Genomic DNA, 22,595 nt, shown 5'->3' with positions numbered 1-22,595 from the left:
TGCACCAAGCAATATTTGCATTGTTTTAGGTAACAATGTATAAATGAAAAGTATATGTATTTCAAACAAGATTAGTTTAAAAATTGTTTAGCTTTAAACAGTATACCAATATTTTTTGAAATTTTATTCTCAATTGTATTAATATGTTCTCTCCAATTAATATTTTCATTTTGAATTACGCCCAAGAATTTTAACGAAATTTCTCTATTTATTAAATTATTATCAATAAAAAGATTTGGTAGAATCAATGGAATAATTTTTTTTTCAAATGACTTCCTGAATAATTCAGTTGCCCAAACTTGCCCCGTTGTCCTAATATCCGTTAACACTAGCTGGGTAGATAGAATTAATAACAAGTCAACATGTTTAAATAAAATCAATAACAAGTCAATATGTTTAGAATCAACAATACAACAATATATAAATAATAACAATTATGCGCATCAACCATATCATTCGCAAAAAGATAAATTTACAGAAAGATAAAAAATATTTATATACAGAATATACACTAATAAAACAAAAGAATTATTAATCCTACACGTAGGACAACTAAAGAAAAATAGGTCGTAATTGCTTTTTCTTAAGCATCATCCTACACGTTGGACAACTTTGAATAGTCTCTAGGGCTTTAAATATACATTGGTCACAAAAAATATGACCACAAATTGTTGAAGTAAGTTTGCGTCCATCAGAAATTATCTAAATATAAGGAATTTATTTCATCTCAAAAGCACCATAAAGTCTTAAAAGCATCATAAAATCTCAAAAGCATTATAAAATCTCAAAAGCATCCTAAAATAGTCACTTGAAATTCCTTTTTAAAATGATCTACCTGATCTAAATTATCCAAACAAACAGAACAAGTTACACTCGTCTTTTTCGAAGATATAGAATCAGACTTTCGCTTCCTATACATATATATAGATATCTTATTAAAAAGTTAAAATTAAATGTTTGTTTAAAGATTTATAATTTTAAAATTCAAAGAATTGCATTAGCCAACTATTTCAAAACATTTACATACATTTACGTACATTTGCATACATCGACAGGTTTTCTGTTATTTTAAAATTATCTTTTGAATATTTTGAAATTATTTTGTTATTCAAACACAGCTCTAAACTTTTATGCACTAACTAATGACTGTTTTATTCTGACTAAAGACTATTTCTCTTTTATCTAACATTAGTTTCTTAAAAAATCTGAGTGAACTCTTCTCTAAACTCCTTTAACTGTTTAAATAAATTTCAATTAGGTTTTCAAAACATTTTACTTACCACGCATTGATAAGTATAACTGAAAACATTGATGATGAAAATCAAAAAATACTGTCAAAAAATCTCGATACTGGTCTTTTAGTTTGAGCTGTTTTTATTGATTCTTGATTCCTTATTGTTTCTAATTTACGTAAAGGACACAATCAACTCCGTTCACTTCTTGTCATTTTGCCAAATTGCTGATGGTACAAATCTCTTGCATATCAACAAATTGTATCGTTCTTTATATGAATATATAAATTAATATCTAAAAGGTATAATTTACTGGTTAAATGTTAGCCTAATGTCTTAACTAAAATCTGAACTTTGTTTTTCTTTAACAATGTTGAAATTCAAATCATAATTAATAATAAACGGCTATATCTTCGCGATTAAATATCTTGGAGTATTGATTGTGTGCTATTTTTCATGGATTTTTTATATTGATAAGCTATGCAAGAAACTAACTTAAGCTAATGGAATACTTTCAATAATTCGTCATCATGTTGATGAAGTGAACCATTACGTAAATAGAGTTAACCATTATGTTGATTAAGTTACCCTTAAGAATAATTACTATTTATCATTCTCATCTCATCTTAGTTACTGTTGTCAAGTTTGGGGTCAAATTGGAAACATTACCAAGTTCACCATCAGTTTATTAGAATAATAAACTTCCAGCCTTTTACATCAGATACATCGGAGTCCTTTAAAAACCTTAACGTTTCAACCTTTTCAGCACTATTAACATTTCCTTATCTTGCTTTTGACTCTTTAAATACAAATTTACTCACTTCCATTACAAACTGTTTAACAAAAAATAAACTAGTAAATGCAGTAGTAGGGGGTGCGGGCCGTACCGGGTGATACCATCATGACCTGACACAGGGGGTGACACTAAAATGAAAAAAAATCCAAATATGACTAAACTGCTCACGCTCGTGTTAACTTATTTTTGCATTTGGCTTTATCAATAGTTTTTAGGTCAATATTCTTTATTAATAACTCCGTTATTTCTTCATTTCAAAAATCTTTCGTCTTTTATTCACAATCAAATGATTGTATCGACGCCACTGCATTTATGTTCTACAAGCAATATATAGGGTAGAGAGGGGTAATTCCATCTCCGGGGTAATTACAACCCTTAAAAAGATATGGAACAATACAAATAAACTAAAAAACTTGAACCACCTTTAATTCATGTTTTTGGTTGCCAAATTTCTGTTTCTCACAATATATATCATTCCTGTATCCATACTGCTTTAGAAATTTGTTTACAAGACTTTTTTTGGAAATCCAAAATCACCTTCAATGTAAGTACTTAACTTTAAAATATTTTTTCATTGATTTTAACATAAAAGAAAGTTTATCACTAAACAATGGTAGTACTGCTAGATCTTTAAATGCCATAACTGAAGTTTAATTTTATTTTTTGCAACATTGATGTCAACTTGACAATATTTCTCGATTAACTTAAAAAAAGGAGATCATTTTTTGGCGTTTCTGTTGTATAAGGAGCTGAAAGCCAGAAATACATATATAATGTGGTTATGAAGACACATATTCTTGTTAAAATGGTAAATACTTTCTCTGTGACATTTAATCTAAAATTCAACTTTGATTCATTAATTTTTTTATGACAGTTATTGCCCCATTACAACTTCATATATTACTTGCAGTCAAATGAAAGCAAAGACCAAAGCAAGATGCTCCTCAACACCAAGCCATTCGTGAATGAACTTATCTACCTTCTGGTTCATGGGATGTAGTTTGAGCTAAAGAGGTAGGAGAAAATGTTAATTCATTTACATCAATATCAACTGCAGTCAGGGCTGGTCTGACGACCATCATCGTTTTTGGCACCTTTTTTCTTCAAGTTTGCGTTTTCTATATTTAACAACTGCTTGCTAATATATTAAGTCTTCGGATATGATTTACATCTTTTGCTGGTCTATCAGGAACTCTTTATCTTCATCTTGTGGCAACAATTCCATTCACAAAATATGTATTTATCTTGGCAGTGAATTTTCTTCATAACTATGTTAAGCAGCAGATTTTCTTCTTTTGAGGTTAGACACTTTAACATGCTGCTGGTAAATACTCTTTTATTTAGCTACTAAATGAGGTTTTTTCGAGTAGGAATATTAGCCTTAAACTAGAACATCATGTATTGCAGGATATAGAAATTATTGACTTTTATTTGACAATCATTTCATAAAAAACCTGGCTTAAAGCAACACCAGTAGTTTGCAACTAACTCGGTCCATCTATTGTAGAGAAATTGTCCAAAAAGCCAAACATTTTTAGTTAAGCATGTTGCTTTACAAGCATAAAAAAAATCTGAAGCAGCCTTCTTTTTAAGTATATATATATATATATATATATATATATATATATTATATATATATATATATATATATATATATACATATACATATATATATATATATATATATATATATATATATATATATATATATATATATATATATATATATATATATATATATCAATTCTGATTAAAAAAATATATTTATAAAAATAAGTTTGTTAAAATTAAAGTTAATGCTTGGGTTTAACTTAACTGTCAAATTTATTAAAAAATATTACTAAATATTGTTCAATATTTAAAATTTATTTATTCTTAGAAATAAAATTAGCCCATTTTTATCGTAATTGTTTTTTTGGTTTTCTTTCCTAAACATTTTTTTTTTACTCAGAACTAAATTTTAAATAAGCGTGTTCCGAGGCTGTATCAAAAATTTACACAAAACGTAAGTTAAACTTTTTTTATAACGCAAGTAGAGCGCAGCAATTATTTTTTAATGAATAATATACAACAATATCATTTTAACAAATGGTGGTCGGAAAAATAGTCTTTGCTTTTACAACAAAATCGCTAATAAAATAGCAAACTTTTATTAAATAAAATAGATAAATTAACGTTATTTTTTTATTTGTTACTCATAAATTTTTTTTAAATAAAAATTCATTTTTAGTTGCAAACTTTTAAAAATTATTATTTAAGAAATAATCATTTAAAAATATTTAACATATTTAAATTCATTTATACAAATGCCCAGAAAAACAATTTGTTTATATAAAAAACACTAAAAATGTAAAATTAAATTTAATAATTTAATATTAAAAAAAAATAAACATTTCCTAATAGTAATAATAAAAAACAAGTTAAATAAAATTTTACTTGTTTTGTGTTAATGGCAGTAATTTAAAAAAATTTCTTTAAAAATAAAATAATAAAGAGAACTTTATGACGTCAAATTCACATTAGGCTAATGCGTTAAGCATTTTTAATTAAAAACAAGATACATGTAATTTTGCTTTTAATGGTAATATACTAAAAATATGCTAGAATAAAAGAAAACTATTCTAAAATTTATGCTAAAAAACACTAAAAAATTACTATAAACAACAACAGAAAAACACTAAAAAAATGCAAGAGGAAAAAAATAAGATTTTTTGCAAATCTTTTGCAAAAAGTAGAGTAGTGAGAGACTTACCTGAATGATTTTCGCCTATTACGAAGACTATCGTCTTCGTCATTTTCATCACCATTAGTGTGAATAACTAGGAGAAAAAAAACTTTAATTACAGTTAAATTTTATAAGTTCTAATTAAAATACTTTTTATATATTAAGATTTCATAATAAAATAAAAAATCAAAAATAAATGAAAAATTTTTGTTATTTCTTACTAGAAGGTATTGGTTGAGGATTGAGGGGTTGAGGATTAAGGGGTTGAGGGGTTGATATATATATATATTTATTTATTTATATATATATATATATATATATATATATATATATATATATATATATATATATATATATATATATATATATATTTATATATATATATATATATATTTATATATATATATATATTTATATACATATATATATATATATTTATATATATATATATAAATATATATATATATATTTATATATATATATATATTTATATATATATATATAAATATATATATATTTATATATATATATATATAAATATATATATATATAAATATATATATATATAAATATATATATATATATATATATATATATATATATATATATATATAAATAAATAATATATATATATATAAATATATATATATATATATATAAATATATATATATATATAAATATATATATATATATATATATATATATATATATATATATATATATATATATATATAAATATATATATATATATATATTTCAGCAAAGTCAATAGAAAAAAAATTAAAAAAATAAGATTTTTCAAGTATTATGAATACGTGAGATACATTGTAATTTAGTTTTTTATTTATTTAAGTTGTGAAGCCCAGTTTTTTGATCAATTTCTTTTACTCAAAAACTGTCAATAATTATGGCTGACTGGGTAAAACGAAAATTCAGCAGTAAATAAGCTTAAGACACAGCTTAGTGAGAGAAAAAAAAGGGAAAACAAAATTTTTCCAGCAACTCTTAAAATTAAAGTGTTCTTTAATCCTTTACAAACACAAAATGATAAACTTAATAACCAACTTACAGGCCTTCCCAGGAGAGGCGTGCGGTCGCACGCCTTGAGTGAACACAGATATTTTTTTTTGTGGATAACTCGGCCACGCTTTTTTAGCATATATTAAAAATAACGCATTTTTAAAAAGGCGCTGAAAAATCAAATTAAATTCGTTGTATTATTTTGTAATTTTTTAAATAATTTATTCTTTTCATTAATAAGGAAATAATAACATAAAAATAATGCGTCATTAATATATGCTAAAAAACCATGGCCAAACTCTCAAAAAATATATATATATATATGCGTGGTCACTCAAAACGACCGACCGCACGCCTCTCCTGGGAAGGCCTGAATTTATAAATTTATGTATATATAAGGGGTCGTCCATACATTACGTCACGCAGTTTTTGAAATTTTTTGACCCTCTCCGCCCCCTTGTAACACATGGTGACATTTTATTAACACCCCCATCCCTCCAATATTATGCAACATTTTTGTAACCCCCCCCCCCCATCCCTAAAAAAAATTTTTAAGGGATTTTAAATATGATAATGTCTATAATTTTCTTCGCTTCTTTAGCTAAGCAAATTATAGACATCATATTTATCATATAGAGTTAATTAATTAATACTTTCATTTATATATATATATATTTATATATATATATAAATATATATATATATATATAAATATATATATATATAAATATATATATATAAATATATATATATATAAATATATATATATAAATATATATATATATATAAATATATATATATATATATAAATATATATATATATATATATATATAAATATATACATATATATCAAGCCTTCCCGGGAAGCGTGCAGTCTCACACCTTGTTCATCCACATTTAAAGTATTTTTTTAGACAAACTAAGCACGGCATTTCGCATCTGTTTAACTTATAAAGCGTTTCAATAGTGCGTGGCAAAAAGCTAAACTTACCTACTGAGAAAAAATAAAACAATCCTAAGAAAAGGAAACAAAATTGTAATGAAATATCAAGTTTAATTAAAAAAAGTAAATAAACAAAAATATTTTTTTTTATAAAATTTGTATACAACTTTTGTATTCTTTTTTTTAGTCGTTGAAAAAAACATCTTTTAAAACGATTTAACAACAATTGAAAGTTTTGATATGCAATTTATTCACGATTTCTAAATAATTAAGAGTCTATATAATTAAGAAACTAATTTGCAATGTACACTAGAACTATAAGAAGTTTTGTTAATTTTTTTTCTTATGTTTATTTGTTTATTACGTTTGTTCATTTTTATGTCTTTTCATTTTTAAAAAAGTTTTAGCTATATTTGACAATTTTTCACAATACTTATATAATAAGAAAATAAGAAAATAAATTGTTATTTATCTGTAAAAAATATTATTAATAAATTTTGTTAATGACGGAATAAGTTAAATAAAAGTATAGCATAGTTACTTTAATAAATGTATTTACTGCATTTGATGCATTCTGAAATTGTATCTTTTATATTGCCCAATTTACATTGTTGATACGAATTACTAGAGATTATGAACATAATGATTGCGCTGTTTAAAAAATTACCAGACATGAATTTTTATACAAGAGAAACTGTAACGAAAACATTTAGTACTTAATGAATGATGAAAGAAAAAGTTTTGATAGTCTAGGTCGAACCATTTTTTTGTAAAGTGGAAATTATTTTTTATTATTTCTCCATTGTTCATATACTTTATACTAAGTGAAGTCGATGGTTATAATTTCTATGATGCTTTTACTCTAATGAATGTATAGGACAAATACATTTATTTTACTTGATATTAAAGTAATTATCATGTATTATCACTTAACATTATTATTACTTGAGCTGAAGAACAAAATTGTGAAAATAGTGATAATTCTAACTGTTGTAATGAACCAATTTATTTTTGGCGATTTTATCTAATTCTTCATCCACCGTTTAATTCATGTGAGCAAATGTTAAGTTTCAGTTTTGATGAATTATAACTCTTACTATTTTATAACTATTTTTGCTATTTCAGATTATTTGGAATGTCTCAGAGACGGAAGTGCTATAACGATCCTAACAAGCTCTGTTACATTTGCGGGAGGTTTATGTTTAAAGGAGATGAGCGTTCCATTACACCTCGAGTTAAGACCCTGTATTATGCTTATTTCAAGATGAAACTAGGGGATGAGGACAAGGTTTTCGCCCCCCCCCACCTCATAAGATCTGTGTTAAGTGTCTGTCTAACCTGTCCCTGTGGTCTAAGGGTAAATTGAAGAGAATGTCTTTTTCCATACCTATGTCGTGGTGCGACCAAAAAGATCATGTAACTGATTGCTACTTTTGTTTGACAAATTTTTGTTTTCAATTTACCAGAAAGAAAGCTAACAGCATAATTTACCCTGACTTTCCATCAGCGATAAGACCGAGAGCATATGATGAGGGAGAAGAGCCTCCTGTGTTTTCTTATAATCTTCTCAATGTTGTTTTGAGTGATGATGATGATGTGCCGAATATGAAGAAGAGCGATGAAGATGATGATGATTGGCTGCCAAAGTCTATCAGCCAGAGACAGCTGGACTTGTTTGTTAGGAAACTTGGCCTGTCCAAACAGGATGCGTGTTTGGCTGGTTCAATGCTAAGAGAATTTGGTGTCCTAGCTAAGAAAATGAGAACGTCTATTTATAAGACAAGAGACGCAGCTTACATGCCATTTTTTAAGACAAGTGAAGACAATAACTTTTTATTTTGTTGTGATACTCCTGGTTTGTTGATGAAGATGGGTATCTATACACAAGCGGAGAATGACTGGTGGTTGTTCATTGATGGCAGCACAAGAAGCGTAAAGGCGGTCCTTTTGCATAATGAGAACGCATATCCAGCCATCCCGATTGCTTACTCAATTACAGCAAAAGAATCTTATGAAACTATGAAATCTATTTTGCAGCTTGTTCGTTATGACACATTTCAGTGGAGAGTTTGCTCGGATCTGAAAGTTGTAGGTCTGCTGATAGGTATGCAAGGAGGTTACGTGAAATTTATATGTTTGTGGGATAGCCGTGCTAAACATGAGCATTACATCAGGAATGAGTGGCCAGCACGAGGCACTGCGACCCTTGGTGTTCACAATATTCGCTATGAGCCACTTGTTCAATCTGACAAAGTTAGATTGAACAAGTGGCTCATAGCTGCATTGCACATAAAGTTTGGCCTCTTTAAGAATTTTGTTAAGGCATTACACTCTGACGGCAAACCGATGAAAATCATAAAAGAGACCTTTCCAAAACTGTCACTTGCAAAAGTTAAGGAAAGAGTATTCGTTGGACCAGACACTCGAAAACTTTTGAAAAGCCAACAGTTTACTGATTCCTTGTCCCTGATTGAGCTCAGAGCATGGAAGACTTTGAAAGACTGTGTGGAGAACTTTCTGGGTAAGTATCTGAAAGTTTTAGGAATTAAGTACATAATACTTGTATTCTATCAAAGAATTTCTTCTTTGCACTCATTTATTCAGGCAAGTACCGGTCGGACGACTATAAAGACATCATCTTAGTACTATTATCAGCCTTCAAAGAATCGAATGTGTACATGTCCCCAAAGAATCACTTTTTGCATAACCATTTGGACTTTTTCCCCAAGCATTTTGAGAGAAACATTACAGACGAGCATGGAGAACGTTTCCACCAAACGATTTCAACTATTGAGCATTGCTACCAGGGGCGCGCCGATGAGAGAATGATGGCTGACTTCTTCTGGCTGACTTACAATCCTGTTTAGTTTGTCTTTTGTCAATTATACACTCATATACCCTAACAACATCGCTTAGTTTTATTACAAAAATGGGAAAACCTCTAGTTTACCAAAAAAAAAAAAAAACGCCTAAAAAATAAGAAAACAAAAGGAATAAAATATTTAAATATTTTTTTTTCAACAATTATTTTTTTTAATTATTAAACTTTTTTTTAGCTTATTTCGCATAGTCTTCGGTTCTTTTCTTCCAGTATTGCTGTTTTATTTTCTAGTTTTTTATTGCTTTGATTTGCTGCATATTCTTAAAACGCCTACTATATAAAAACAAATTGTCTAAAAGTCAAATTGTCTAAAAAAATTACTTTAAGTGTGGACATACAAGGCGTGCGACCGCATCAGTTAAGGGGTTAAATAACATTATAGATAAACAAATATTTAAACAATAACATAATTATTAAGTTATCAGCTACTTTTATACCGATTATATCTTCAGAATGCTTTTTCTTTTTTTTCTTTTTCTTTGACTCTCTTTTATCTTCATAATCGTTAATATTATTACTGCTATTACTGTCCTGTTCTTGTGAATTGTTGAACATGGGTTTTGGTTCAGGCAGATCAATCTAAATATTTATATTTATCAAAAAATATTTCTTATTTAGATAATATTAATAAAGTAAATTATGTATAGTGCTTATATATTTATAAAATAATTATATATATAGTATACTATCTATAAGTATATTATAAACATAGATGAATATTTTATCATATGATAAAAAACAAATAAAAATTCAAAATTAAAATATGTTTGTATATATATATATATATATATATATATATATATATATATATATATATATTATATATATATATATATATATATATGCACTTAATATATATATATATATGTACTTAATATATATATATGCACTTAATATATATATATGCACTTAATATATATATATGCACTTAATATATATATATATATATATATATGCACTTAAATTATATATATTTATGCACTTAAAATGCCAATGATGATGTCATACTGACATATACAAATGCAGATTTAAGTTAACAAAGAATATATTTTGTTTACAAAATATATTCTTTGTTTTAAAACTTTATTCTAAACACTTGTTCAGACAAAGATGAAAGCAACAAAACAGAAAGAAAAAAAAAACAATAATTTTTGTTACAAATTTCCCTTTTTTTTTGTAGATACTATCCAAACCCAAATTCTCATTCAATGCATGTACAGAATTCCCACGTTTTTTAAGAAACATCATAAGTGATATTTCACACATCTGCATTTATTGATGTTCTTAACTTTTTTTTACAAATTACTATTTGTATTAACAAAAAAAAGTTTAGGTATGAAAAAAATCATATTACAAATTAAAAATTATTTATGTAAACAAAATTGTAATTAAAAAAAAACAACATAATTTTAAAGTGTAAAACTTTTCCATCATTAAAATCTATCAGGAGTCATTTTTTACATTGTTAATTATTTGGTATATTTCACTTTGGATTGTCATAAATTCATTTAAAGATGCTCACATCATTGCATCACAGCAGTTGTCGTAATATGCAAACGTGAGGTCTTGGATTCAAGTCAATCACTACGCTAATTTTCTTTTCGTAGAAAATTTTATAGAGCATGTATATAATTAAAAAACAGTTTTAAATATACCTTAAATATATTTTAAAACATGCATTTGACAATATAATTAATATACATTTCACTACATGTATAAATGTAAGCTAAATATTTTCATAAAAACAAACAAACAAATAATTATTTTTATTTAACATTATTAGCTAACATAAAAGTTAGCTTATATGAAAAAATTTAAAAACTCAGATGCAAATAAGACCAATTTTAGTTGAACTTCCTTCAAAGGAGGAAAAAATAGAAGTATTGAAAAAATGCAAAAACCTGATAAATTCTAAAATCACAGGAACATTCGTTGGTCCAGACTTGATACTTGCATCAACATATTCATTTGTCCAAACACTTAGCGAGAGAGCACTAACTAAAGCCTTAATAGAGAAAAGAAATAAACTAAATGATTTGGAAGAAAAAAGTAGTTGACTTTCAATTTGGAATAAGAAATAATGAAGTTGTTAAGATCAAGACCATAACCATGCAAATATGAAACCCAAAGTTATCTCTATTATCGAAGGTAGCTCAAGTATATACTGCTACATTAAATTTGCATAAAAACTTATTCACCGCGTCTAAATCAACAAATCTAAATGACAAATCAAGTGAGGTAAATTTTATGTACACCAATGTTTGCTCTTTGGACAACAAAATGTTTGAGTTTGAAGCTTGCAATAAGTCACAAAAAATAGACATTGCTATGATAACTGAATCTTGGTTTACAGAAACTTCTATAGCTGCAATAGATAACTACCAAATATTTAAAAAAATTTGGTAGTCATCAATATTCTGGAACTGTCAATGGCAATTTTTTGTTCACTCAAACTGAATCTGGATGGCAAAACCAAGGCTCCTTTAAAGATTATATTCAAAGAGTAGACAACGAATTGAAAGATGTTGCACGTGCTGTTTTCATTTTCTTAGACAATCATCCAATACGCATTAATTTTCATTTATTTAAATAGTCCAAATATCGGGGAACTCACATAGTGTCAACTGCACTCACATTCTTCAAATATGTGATACATCAATTTTGGGCTATATTAGGATGGAAAAAGGAAGTTAATAATTGGAAAAGAAAAAATAGTTGCAAGGAAGTAGATGAGATTGAGTTTATAAAAAATTTTAAACTGATGAATGATAAAATTATTACAAATTCAAAAATAGTTAATGGTTTCGGTGGTAAAGGCATTTTCCCACTAAATATTAGGAATGCTCATCTTGAGTGATATATTAGAGTAGATAATGATTCTGAATCTGCTTCAAAGTAATGATAATGATTCTGAATCTGCTACAAGTAACTGAATATTTTGAAATTCCTACTTTTTCAAACGCAGCTTTATCTAGTAAAAACATTATCAGTAATGAACTAATTCCTCCTGTTCAAGTTATAATAGGTTGTCAGTATAAATAAAGTGGTTAATTTTTTTGATTAAATATTTTTACATTGATTTTTTCATGTAGAATCTTCTTGTGTACCAATTGATTGACAAGGCAACAGCTATTCTTTATTACGTCTCAAAAATACAGGAAAATATAGAGCCATTGCATAACCTTTTGAGCTACACTCCTGGTTACTATGTTCTGAACTCTTTCGTTATGAAGCAGCAGATTGATATACTTTCATCAGCATTTTGTAATGAAACGACAGTTCCGGTTTCTTTAACTTTAAATTAGGATGTGCTCAAACTTCTAGAACCAATTAAACGCAAAACAAATAGAAAATACAAGAAAGTTAATTATGGAATCTTTATGAGTGACAAAGTTTTAAAAAATGTATTAAAAAGTGGACAAAGAAAAGGTAAAAAAGGAAAATGAAAAAAGAATTGAGAAGAATGAAAAATAATGCAAAAGAAGGTTAAAAAAATAAAGATGGAAAAAGCGGAAAAAAGATCTAAGTCATCTGAACCTGTTGCTAACAAAAAGCATGAATGACCAGCTATAAATATTTAATATGTATATTTTTAGTTGTTTTAAAAAATAAAATTTCTTTTATTCTTTCAAGTTCAAATAAATTTAATCTTAATGTTTCTTTATAAATTTATTGATTTTTTTCAAAGAAGAATTTATAACAGGTATTTGCGGTATTTAATTTTTTTAAATACTGCAAAAAATAAATTTTTCGACCACAAAAATCAGATTTCATACTGCAAAAAACATATAGGTTAAGTAACTTTGTTTTTAAGTAAAAACAATAAGGTGCAATAAAAATGGGATAGTAACACGTTTAATATTTTCTTTACTGCACATTTTGCTGCGTATTTCATTTGAGGAAAGTATATGAGTAAAAAATTATAATTAAACAAAGTTTCAATTTACGGAGTTCAGAAAAAAACAAATCTTTTACCCTACAACAAACAATAAAACTAAAATTAAATTAATAGAAAATATAAATATTCAAAAGGAGATTATAATTCCTTCAGTGGAATAGCTTAAAATCTGAGATTATTAGTTTTAAAGTCTTCTTTAGAATATACAATGATGGTTTTTTAGTTTGAAATTTATTAGGAAAAGAAAGGTAGTAGGGGGTGTTCATGAACCCTGGTTTAATAGCAAAGTCAAACAATTTGTGAAAGAAAAAAGTTCAAAATGGCAAAAATATATAGCCAGTGGCGAAAAAATTGAGATTCTCCATGATTATAAAAATTTACAAAAACTAACAACAAAAGAAATTAAAAGGGTGGTGATGGATTTTAAAGAAAAAAAAGAAGCATCCAATTGCAAAAATAATTCAAAATCATTCTATAAATCTATTCTATTCTTCATTTTATTCTATAAATCATTTTTTGTAATTATTCAAATGTAAATAACTAATATAAGCCACAAAACTCAGTATTAAAAAATTGTTAGAAAAAATTATCCTCAAATCGAAGAGAGATATGTGAAATTCAGAAAATTATAGCTTGTATGAAAGGACAAACTCTAAACAAATTTTCAATCTGTATACCTTATTCTATAAAAATGTTCTGAAAAAAATTGCATCGTTAAATCCTAATAAATCTAAGGGTTATGATTCCATTCATCCAGCAGTCTTGAAAAATTTGGCATTAACTATTTTGGCACCCCTCTCTTTATTGTTTACCGAATCGTTTATTTCTCTACTATGTCTTCAAACAAATGGCTATTAGTAATTGTTGTTCCATATATCAAAAGGGAAACAAAATTGAACCTGGAAACTACTAACCTGTGTCTTTAACATTGATTTCGTGCAAGTTAATGGAAAATTTAATTATAGATAGTCTAATATATTACTTAAACAGTAACAAACTAATTAATCCTAACCAGCATGGATTTATTCCTTCAAAAAATTCAGAGTACCTCAAGGCTTGGTGCTGGGACTTATATTATTTGTTCTATACATTAATGATGTTGGACAATATTACATGTCACTGAAAACTGTTTGCAGATGAGACAAAGATGTTAGCAGCTGTTTCTAATAAAACATTTAATAAATTAATAGCTATGGACTAAATAAACATAAAATGGAAACAACTGAAATGAAAAAAGACTTGGGTGGGTAGTTCACAAAGACCTTAAATAGAAGGAACATATTACAACTAAAACTAATAAAGCTAACAATTTTTTAGAATTAATAAGGAAAACATTAAAAAGTAATAACAGAATAGTAATAAAACAATTCAATATCTATCTCTAGTAAGATCTCACTTGGAATATGCAGCGTCGTCTGGTGTCCATACTTAAAAGGTGACATTGAAACTGTAGAAAGCATACAAAGAAAAATTGACCAAAATTATTAATGAATTAAGAAATTACAGCTACAATGCTATCAATATAAAATCCACAAGAGATTTGAAACCATCAATTGCATAAACCCTTTTAATACCAACCAACTGCATTTAAAAAATCATCAATCACTTACTCATAAAATTGTGATTATCACTTTTTTTCCAACAGAATTGTAAACAATTGGAATAAACTAAATTCTCAAAGAGTAAATCAAGAAATAAATTTAAAAAAAAGATTGTTTAGAAACATTCCATTTGAAGGCAGTTATAATGCAACTTTATACTGCATTCCATTTTTTTCTATTTTACAAAATCATAGCTATAACTTTGTATTACTAAATTATTATTATTATTATTATTATTGTTATTATTATTATTATTATTAACATTTGGCAAATAAATATTTTAAACCAATTTATATTCTAATCAATATCTACAACAATATCGTTGTTTCAACTATTGCCAATTGGTAGTCTTATTTTTATTAGCAACAGCTTACTCAATATGGATTAAAATTAATTTTAATCCTCTCTACAGGTTAGGAATGCATTTAAAAAAATAGGAATTTAATAGGAGTATAATCATATTTTAAAATGAGATTATACTCCTATTTTAAAATAGAAGTATAATCTGAAGTAGCTTCATATTTTCATTTATAAAAAGTTAGAGCATGGTTTTTTTTCTAATGCCTTTGTTAAAGGGATGCAGTTTACCACATGGTATAATATATAAAACATCTTTATGGGCACACCCTAAAGGCATAGGGAGAACTTGCACCCTTGAGCCATATGCACATTTATCCTGTAGGGTTATCTCCATACTTACATAACTTATTAAAAAGTGCTGATAACCAGCATGTTATAAATATTATATATACAAAATTGCGTTTTGAAAAGAGAATAGACCATTATTGAATTCATTTTTGAAAAATTTGATTTTGACGGCAAAAAGTAATTTTTTTAATTTTAAAAAGAACCTAACATTTTATTTATACCATTTTGTCTTATAATAAAGATTTGATACTATCTGTGTTTTTCCTTATAATACTTTTATATAATTGCATTGTACTCATTTATATAATTGCATGTATATATGTATATATATAGAACTCTTATATGTTGTCCGAAAGTTTTTTCCATATTTTGTTGACAAAAAGTAAAAATTAAAATGCAAGACCGGAATTTTTTTTTAATTAATTGATAGACTGCCTGCCCCAACCAAACCCTCAGTCGATGTAGCAGCACTCCCTTGCGGATCAGACTAAAAAAAAGTAGATGTAGCAGCACTCCCTTGCGAGTCAGGCTATTTGTCAGTCGATGTAGCAGCACTTCCTTGCGTGTCAGGCTATAAGATAGTCGATGTTGCAATACTCTTCGCATATATATATATATATATATATATGATTTACAGTAAAAAAATTAAAAATAAAAACATTTTATTAAAATAAATAAAAATAAAAACATTGTTTATATTGTTAAAAACATTCAGAATGTTTTTAAAAACATTTAGAATGTTTTTAAAAACATTCAGAATGTTTTTAAAAACATTCAGGTCAATTAAATTTGCGTTTTTGTGGTTTTTTTAAAAAACGATTAACTTGTAATTAAATTAATGGTTTTGACTTTTGTCCAACACGCAAATGTTGGACGAAAGTCAAAAGTAATTAAAAGTGACATATGTGTTGCTGTAAGAAGGATTTTTTTCTTCCGTGCTTCCAAAATGCAACAAACTATAGAACTATATATATATATATATATATATATATATATATATATATATATATATATATATATATATATATATATATATATATATATATATATATATATATATATATATATATATATATATATATATATATATGTATATATATATATATGTATATATATATATATATATATATATATATATATTTATACATATATATATATATATATATATATATATATATATATATATATATATATATATATATATATATATATATGTATATATATATATATATATGTGTATATATATATACATATATATATATACATATATATTTATATACATATATATATATATATATATATATATATATATATATATATATATATATATATATATATATATGTATATATACATACATATATTTATAAATAATGGGGTAAACAGATTCTATCTATTAAACAGCTTCGCACCCCTTCTTCATCTATTAGGCTAGGGTATATGCATTTTTTTATACATTGTTTCCAGTTTAGGATGTTGAATGCTAGATCTTCTTGACTAAATGGATGGGTTTAGCTCGTGTCTCTGTTTTTATGACGAGGCAACACATTCTATTATCTCCTAATGAGAAAACAGCTCTAAAACTCAAATTTATGGTTCTGAGACTGGCTGGTAGTCAGGTTTCCCAAATTATGTGGTAGCTCTCAGTGAGATTGATTCCATCTACAGCTGTAAAGCATCAGAGTACTAACAGTGCCATGTTGCACATGGATGATATCACTGTTTGTACTTATGGTGTGCATTGTTAAGGACATATTTTGGAGCCTTTTGTTACAGCTTAGGGTTTATTAATAGTAATGAGGAAATCGCTTGGACTATTAAATAGTTTACTGAGAAATATATGTGGATTGAGTCAAGTTCTTGAACTATAAAACACAAAACTATAAAACACAAAAAACTATTGTCATCACCAAGTTCTCTAAATCTATCATTCACTAATATTCATGAATTTCAAAGTAACTTCTGCTGTTGAGTCTTATCTCTAGCAAAGTTCACCAGACCTACTTGGTCTTAGTGAGACTAATTTGAGTTCAGCTGCCTCATCTTGTGATCTTAATGTTGATGGTTATCTTCCTTTAATTCGTATAGACTTGAAAAAAAACTTGTTCAAAAAAAAAATTATTACAACATCTTCAATTTAGATAAACAAGAGTTGTTATATATGAAACTTTAGCTTTCCCTAATCAATAAAACTTTGATAACTATGAAACAATAAATTATTGCAAACCTACACAATTTTTCAACTCCTTCTTTTTCCATTCCTTTATAGCTATAAACTTTATAACTTTGTAACTTAAAACTCAATACATCAAGTTATTTTAAGTGTGCTAATTAAAAAAACGAAAAGAAAATTAAAAAATTTAATAGATTACCATTATTATTAAAAAAACAATTTATAAAGAAAAATAATTTACTACCTTACTATTGGACACATTTTCATCAATAACATCTTGGCCCAGTTCTTTGTAGAGAGATGTCTGTCGAGTTTCTAATTCAGGACAATATAAGGTTTCTTCCTTCTTTTTTTTAGACTTTGTTATAGTAAAGGGTTTTGCACTCATATCATCTTTTGAACTGAAAAATTTTATACAATAAGTTGCTTTAAAATAATATTTGTAAATACATTTAATTGGATAATTATTCATGAAATTGGATCATAATTTGGTTTTAATCATATATATACATGATTCATGTTACACTTTCAACCAATAGCAGTAAAAACAATTTATAATTTATTTGAATATTAAAGCAAATAAACAGTTTTAAGAAGTAGATAAAATTTTATTTTACAATTAATTTCATGTTTTAAATTAAAAATATTTCTTTTATATCTTTCTAAAAGAAAAAAATAATTCTTGTTACTAATCAACATTGAATTATACTATGAAGCAACATACATCTCTAATGCTTTATTACTTCATAAAAACCATGCTATTTGTCTTAAAACTTCTATATTCTAGTATACAACCATTTCTACTACAAACTAGTATATAACTACACAAAACAGTTTATAATCCTATCACAAACTTAAACAAAATAATTGAGTCAGCTAATGGTTTCAAAAAAAAACTATCAACATAAAAAATTTTTTTTACATTAAAATAAATTTTAGGTATAAAATCTTAAAATAAACAAAATTTAAAAATACTTACAAATAATAGTTTTGAAAAATGTCCACTCTGTTTTTGACATATATCTACAATAAAAATTGTATATAAATGTGCATAACACTGTTAAATTTAATAATATGTATCCTTGTATCCATATGTAATATTAAAAATTCAAACTGGCTTGACTGCTTATTTGTGTCTATTTTTTATATTTGCGTCTTTTTTTTATACACTGATTCAACTATATCAATGTAAAAACTTTTAATTATCTTTTTTTTTTCACAAGCAAAAAATTTTTCGAAATTTTCTCTTTAAATTATTCTTTTATATTTTTTTTAATTGAAATATTCCCTAAGCCTGTTAAAATTCTAAAATACCTGAAGATATTTTTTTTTATTTCAAGTTTTTAATTTCATAGAAGATTTTCATCAAAATATAAGTCACAAATTTTTAAAGCCAAATCACGTTGATAAAGTTCAGGCCTTGTTTTAAAGCGTTAAGCATAGAGCGATTTACGTACTATTACGATTACGCCTTAAGCGATTTTTACGTAAGCAGTAAACGTTTTCGATTAAGCGACTTTTTTTTTCATTGTTTTAACTTTTAAATTATACAATAAACGGTAAGATAAAAGAAGTAATTATTAAAAAAAAAATTGCATTAACTTTTGAAATGACGTTTATGTAAAAATAATTCTTACAAAAGTTTGAATGACAATTATGTTTGATATTAGCTATTTATATAATAAAATTAAATATTAAATTTTTTTATTAGTAAATATTTACTAATGTAAAAAACTCAATTAAAATGACAAGTTTAATTTTATTCTGCTTTTATTTTATTGTAATGATTGATTTTTTAGGCTTGAAGCAAAGATCATTATAACATATTTTAATTCTGATAAAAAATACATGATTTTTAAAAATTTTATTAAAAATTAAAAATATATAAAAAATAATAATAAAAGTATTTAATTTTATTCGAATAAAAAATATATAATTTAATTTAGATTTAAATAATATATAATTTTGATTTGATCTAAAAATTTATTTAACTATATTAAAATTTAAGTTAATGTTTGTGTTTAATTTAACTGTCAAATCTATTTAAAAATATTACTAAATATTGTTCAATTTTTAAAACTTATTTGTTCTTAAAAAAAAATCAGCTTATCTTTATCGCAATTGTCTTTTCGGTTTGTCTTCTTAACAGGGTTGGTACCCAAACCCAAAAACCCACCCAAAAGGCCAAGACCAAAAACCCACCAAAAACCCAACTTAATGGGTCTTTGGTCTTAAATTTTTTATTATTTATTGTTTTTTATTCATAAATCAATTTCCATTAACACACACGATTTAATGCCGCTCATGACAGATGACAAGCAGAACAGACTTTTAACCGTCGACAAAGTAAGGTTAACTTTCAAGGTTTTTGGTGTGGGAAAAAGTAATATTACAAAAAAAAAACCCTGATGTCACTTTCTAAACTAAAGAAAAGGAAATTGTAGACTTAGGAAATTGTTGTTCATTTTAAAATACTTATTTCAATTAACGCATAATTTTTGTCTTGATAGCATTTGTAAAGATTTTTATTAAATGGTAAATTACTTGTTTAGTTCAAAATAGTTTGTTTTTTTGGTTGATAACATAATTTGCTGATTTCATAACCACTTGCGTAACTTAAACTTTCCATTTTTTGATTTCTTAAATAAAGTTACTTTATTTAAGACAACTTTTTTTACTTTATTTAAGACAACTTTATTTAACACTTATTTAACTTATTTAACTTGATATTTATAACAAAACGTGCCTATATGAATTTAAAATAGTTAAAAAAAACAATACTAAATCCTTGGATGAATAAAACTCTAATAAAATGTTCAAAAAATAAACAAAAACTTTACAATAAATTTTTGAAAAACAGAAGTGAAGATAATGAAAAAATATACAAAAAATATAAACGGTTTTACGAAAATCTTCTCATGAAAGCTAAAAAAAAACTATTATAGTGAAGAACTTACAAAAAAAAAATTCGATCTAAAAAAAACATGGGATGTAATTAATAATCTAATGGGAAAGAAACAAAATAACTACGGCTTTACTGCCTCAAAGAATAAATATCAATAAAACTGTTATTTATTGTCCTTTAAAAATATCGAATGAGTTAAATAAATACTTTACAAACATTGGCCCGAACTTTGCTAAAAAAATTATAACCACACCCAACTCATTTCAATTATATCTTAAATCGTTAAATGATGTAATACTTAACGATAGTGACTTTTCTCTTAAAGAAAATGAAACAGCCTTTTCTTTTCTAAAAAAAAATAAATCACCTGGCTTTGATGACGTTTCTAGTAATATAGTTATTTCAAACAAAAATTACATTTCCAGACCTTTGATTCATACTATAAAACTTTCAATTAATGAAGGTATTTTCCCTGAAGCACTAAAGTTGGCAAAAGTATGCCCAATTTACAAAAACAATGATCAATCAGAAATCTCTAATTATAGACCTGTATCAGTACTTTCTGTATTTTGCAAAATATTCGAACGTGTAATCTATAATAGTATTTATAACCATTTTAATGAAAATAATTTATTTTACACAAAACAGTTTGGTTTTCGAAAAACCCATTCAACTGAACACGCAATAATTGAAATAGTAGACCAAATTACTAAAGGATTCGAAAACAATAACTTTACTCTAGGATTATTTATTGACCTATCAAAAGCATTGATACGGTTGATCACCTCATTTATTTAGAAAAAATTAAACACTATGGAGTAATAAATAAAGTCTATGATTGGTTAAAAAGCTACCTCACTGAAAGAAAAAAATATGTTGTTAATAAGGAATCAGGTGAACTAATAATTATGTGTAGAGTTCCGCAAGGGTCAATTCTTGGTCCCTTGCTGTTCTTGATCTATGTAAACGATTTGCATAATGTTTCAGCAAAACTTAACGCGATAATGTTTGCTGACGACACAAATCTTTTCTTATCGAACAGTGACATTAGGCAACTTTACTCTGAAATGAATTATGAATTAAGGAATGTCAATGAATGGTTTAAGACTAATAAACTGTCACTCAATGTCACTCAAAACTGTCACTCAATAAAACAAAGTATACTCTATTCCATAAAAAATCACAACAGGAAAACCTTCCCTTAAAATTACTAGATTTAATTTTAGATGATAAACTAATGGAAAAAAATGAGTCAATAAAATTCTTATGAATTTGTATTGATGAAAATTTATCATGGCTTCCTCACATAAATTATATCCAATCAAAAGTTAGTAAAACAATTGGTTTTATGTACCGTATTCGCCCATATGTAACATCAGAAAGTCTGATAAACTTAGTTGATAAAAAAATATATTTTAGAAAATATGTTTTTTATTCAAAAAAAAAAAAAACATTTTTAAAATTATGTTTACCGTAATTCTTTCATCTAATTACTTCTAATATAAAAGGCACCCCAAACTCACTTTAAAAATTATTAATCTAAGTTAAATGAACATATTTGGTAATATTTAAATCAAAATTTTAAAATTAAAAGAGCAGTTAGTACAATTATTAAATGCTTATGTTTTTATTCAAATAGTTATTCGAATACAAGACGTAAAACAATTTTGTTAATTTTCAAAATATTACGCGATTCAATATATGTAAATAAATTATGCAATATTAATTAAAAATTGTTAAAAATATTTAAACATTTAATTACTAATTATTTAA

At 25.7% G+C, this 22,595-nt stretch overlaps 1 protein-coding gene across 2 annotated transcripts; it reads right to left on the bottom strand.

Moving 5' to 3' along the window:
• Positions 1–434: 434 nt before the first annotated feature.
• LOC136075112 (E3 ubiquitin-protein ligase RNF4-like) lies at positions 435–22,433 on the bottom strand. Of its 2 annotated transcripts, none has more exons than XM_065787412.1 (7): positions 22,295–22,433; positions 18,897–18,940; positions 18,162–18,318; positions 10,037–10,178; positions 4,781–4,862; positions 836–911; positions 435–702 (listed from the first exon to the last, which is right to left on the bottom strand). In XM_065787412.1, the coding sequence occupies exons 3-7, from the start codon at positions 18,303–18,305 to the stop codon at positions 553–555; spliced, it is 594 nt and encodes a 197-aa protein (XP_065643484.1). In that variant the 5' UTR covers positions 18,306–18,318; positions 18,897–18,940; positions 22,295–22,433; the 3' UTR covers positions 435–552. The 2 variants fall into 2 exon arrangements, with proteins under 2 accessions (XP_065643484.1, XP_065643485.1); XM_065787413.1 differs by having other exon boundaries at positions 4,781–4,847.
• Positions 22,434–22,595: the final 162 nt, after the last annotated feature.

This window comes from Hydra vulgaris, chromosome 01 (assembly GCF_038396675.1).
Source record: "Hydra vulgaris chromosome 01, alternate assembly HydraT2T_AEP".
NCBI classification, from domain to species: domain Eukaryota; kingdom Metazoa; phylum Cnidaria; class Hydrozoa; order Anthoathecata; family Hydridae; genus Hydra; species Hydra vulgaris.
This window is presented reverse-complemented; position numbering and strand designations above follow the sequence as displayed.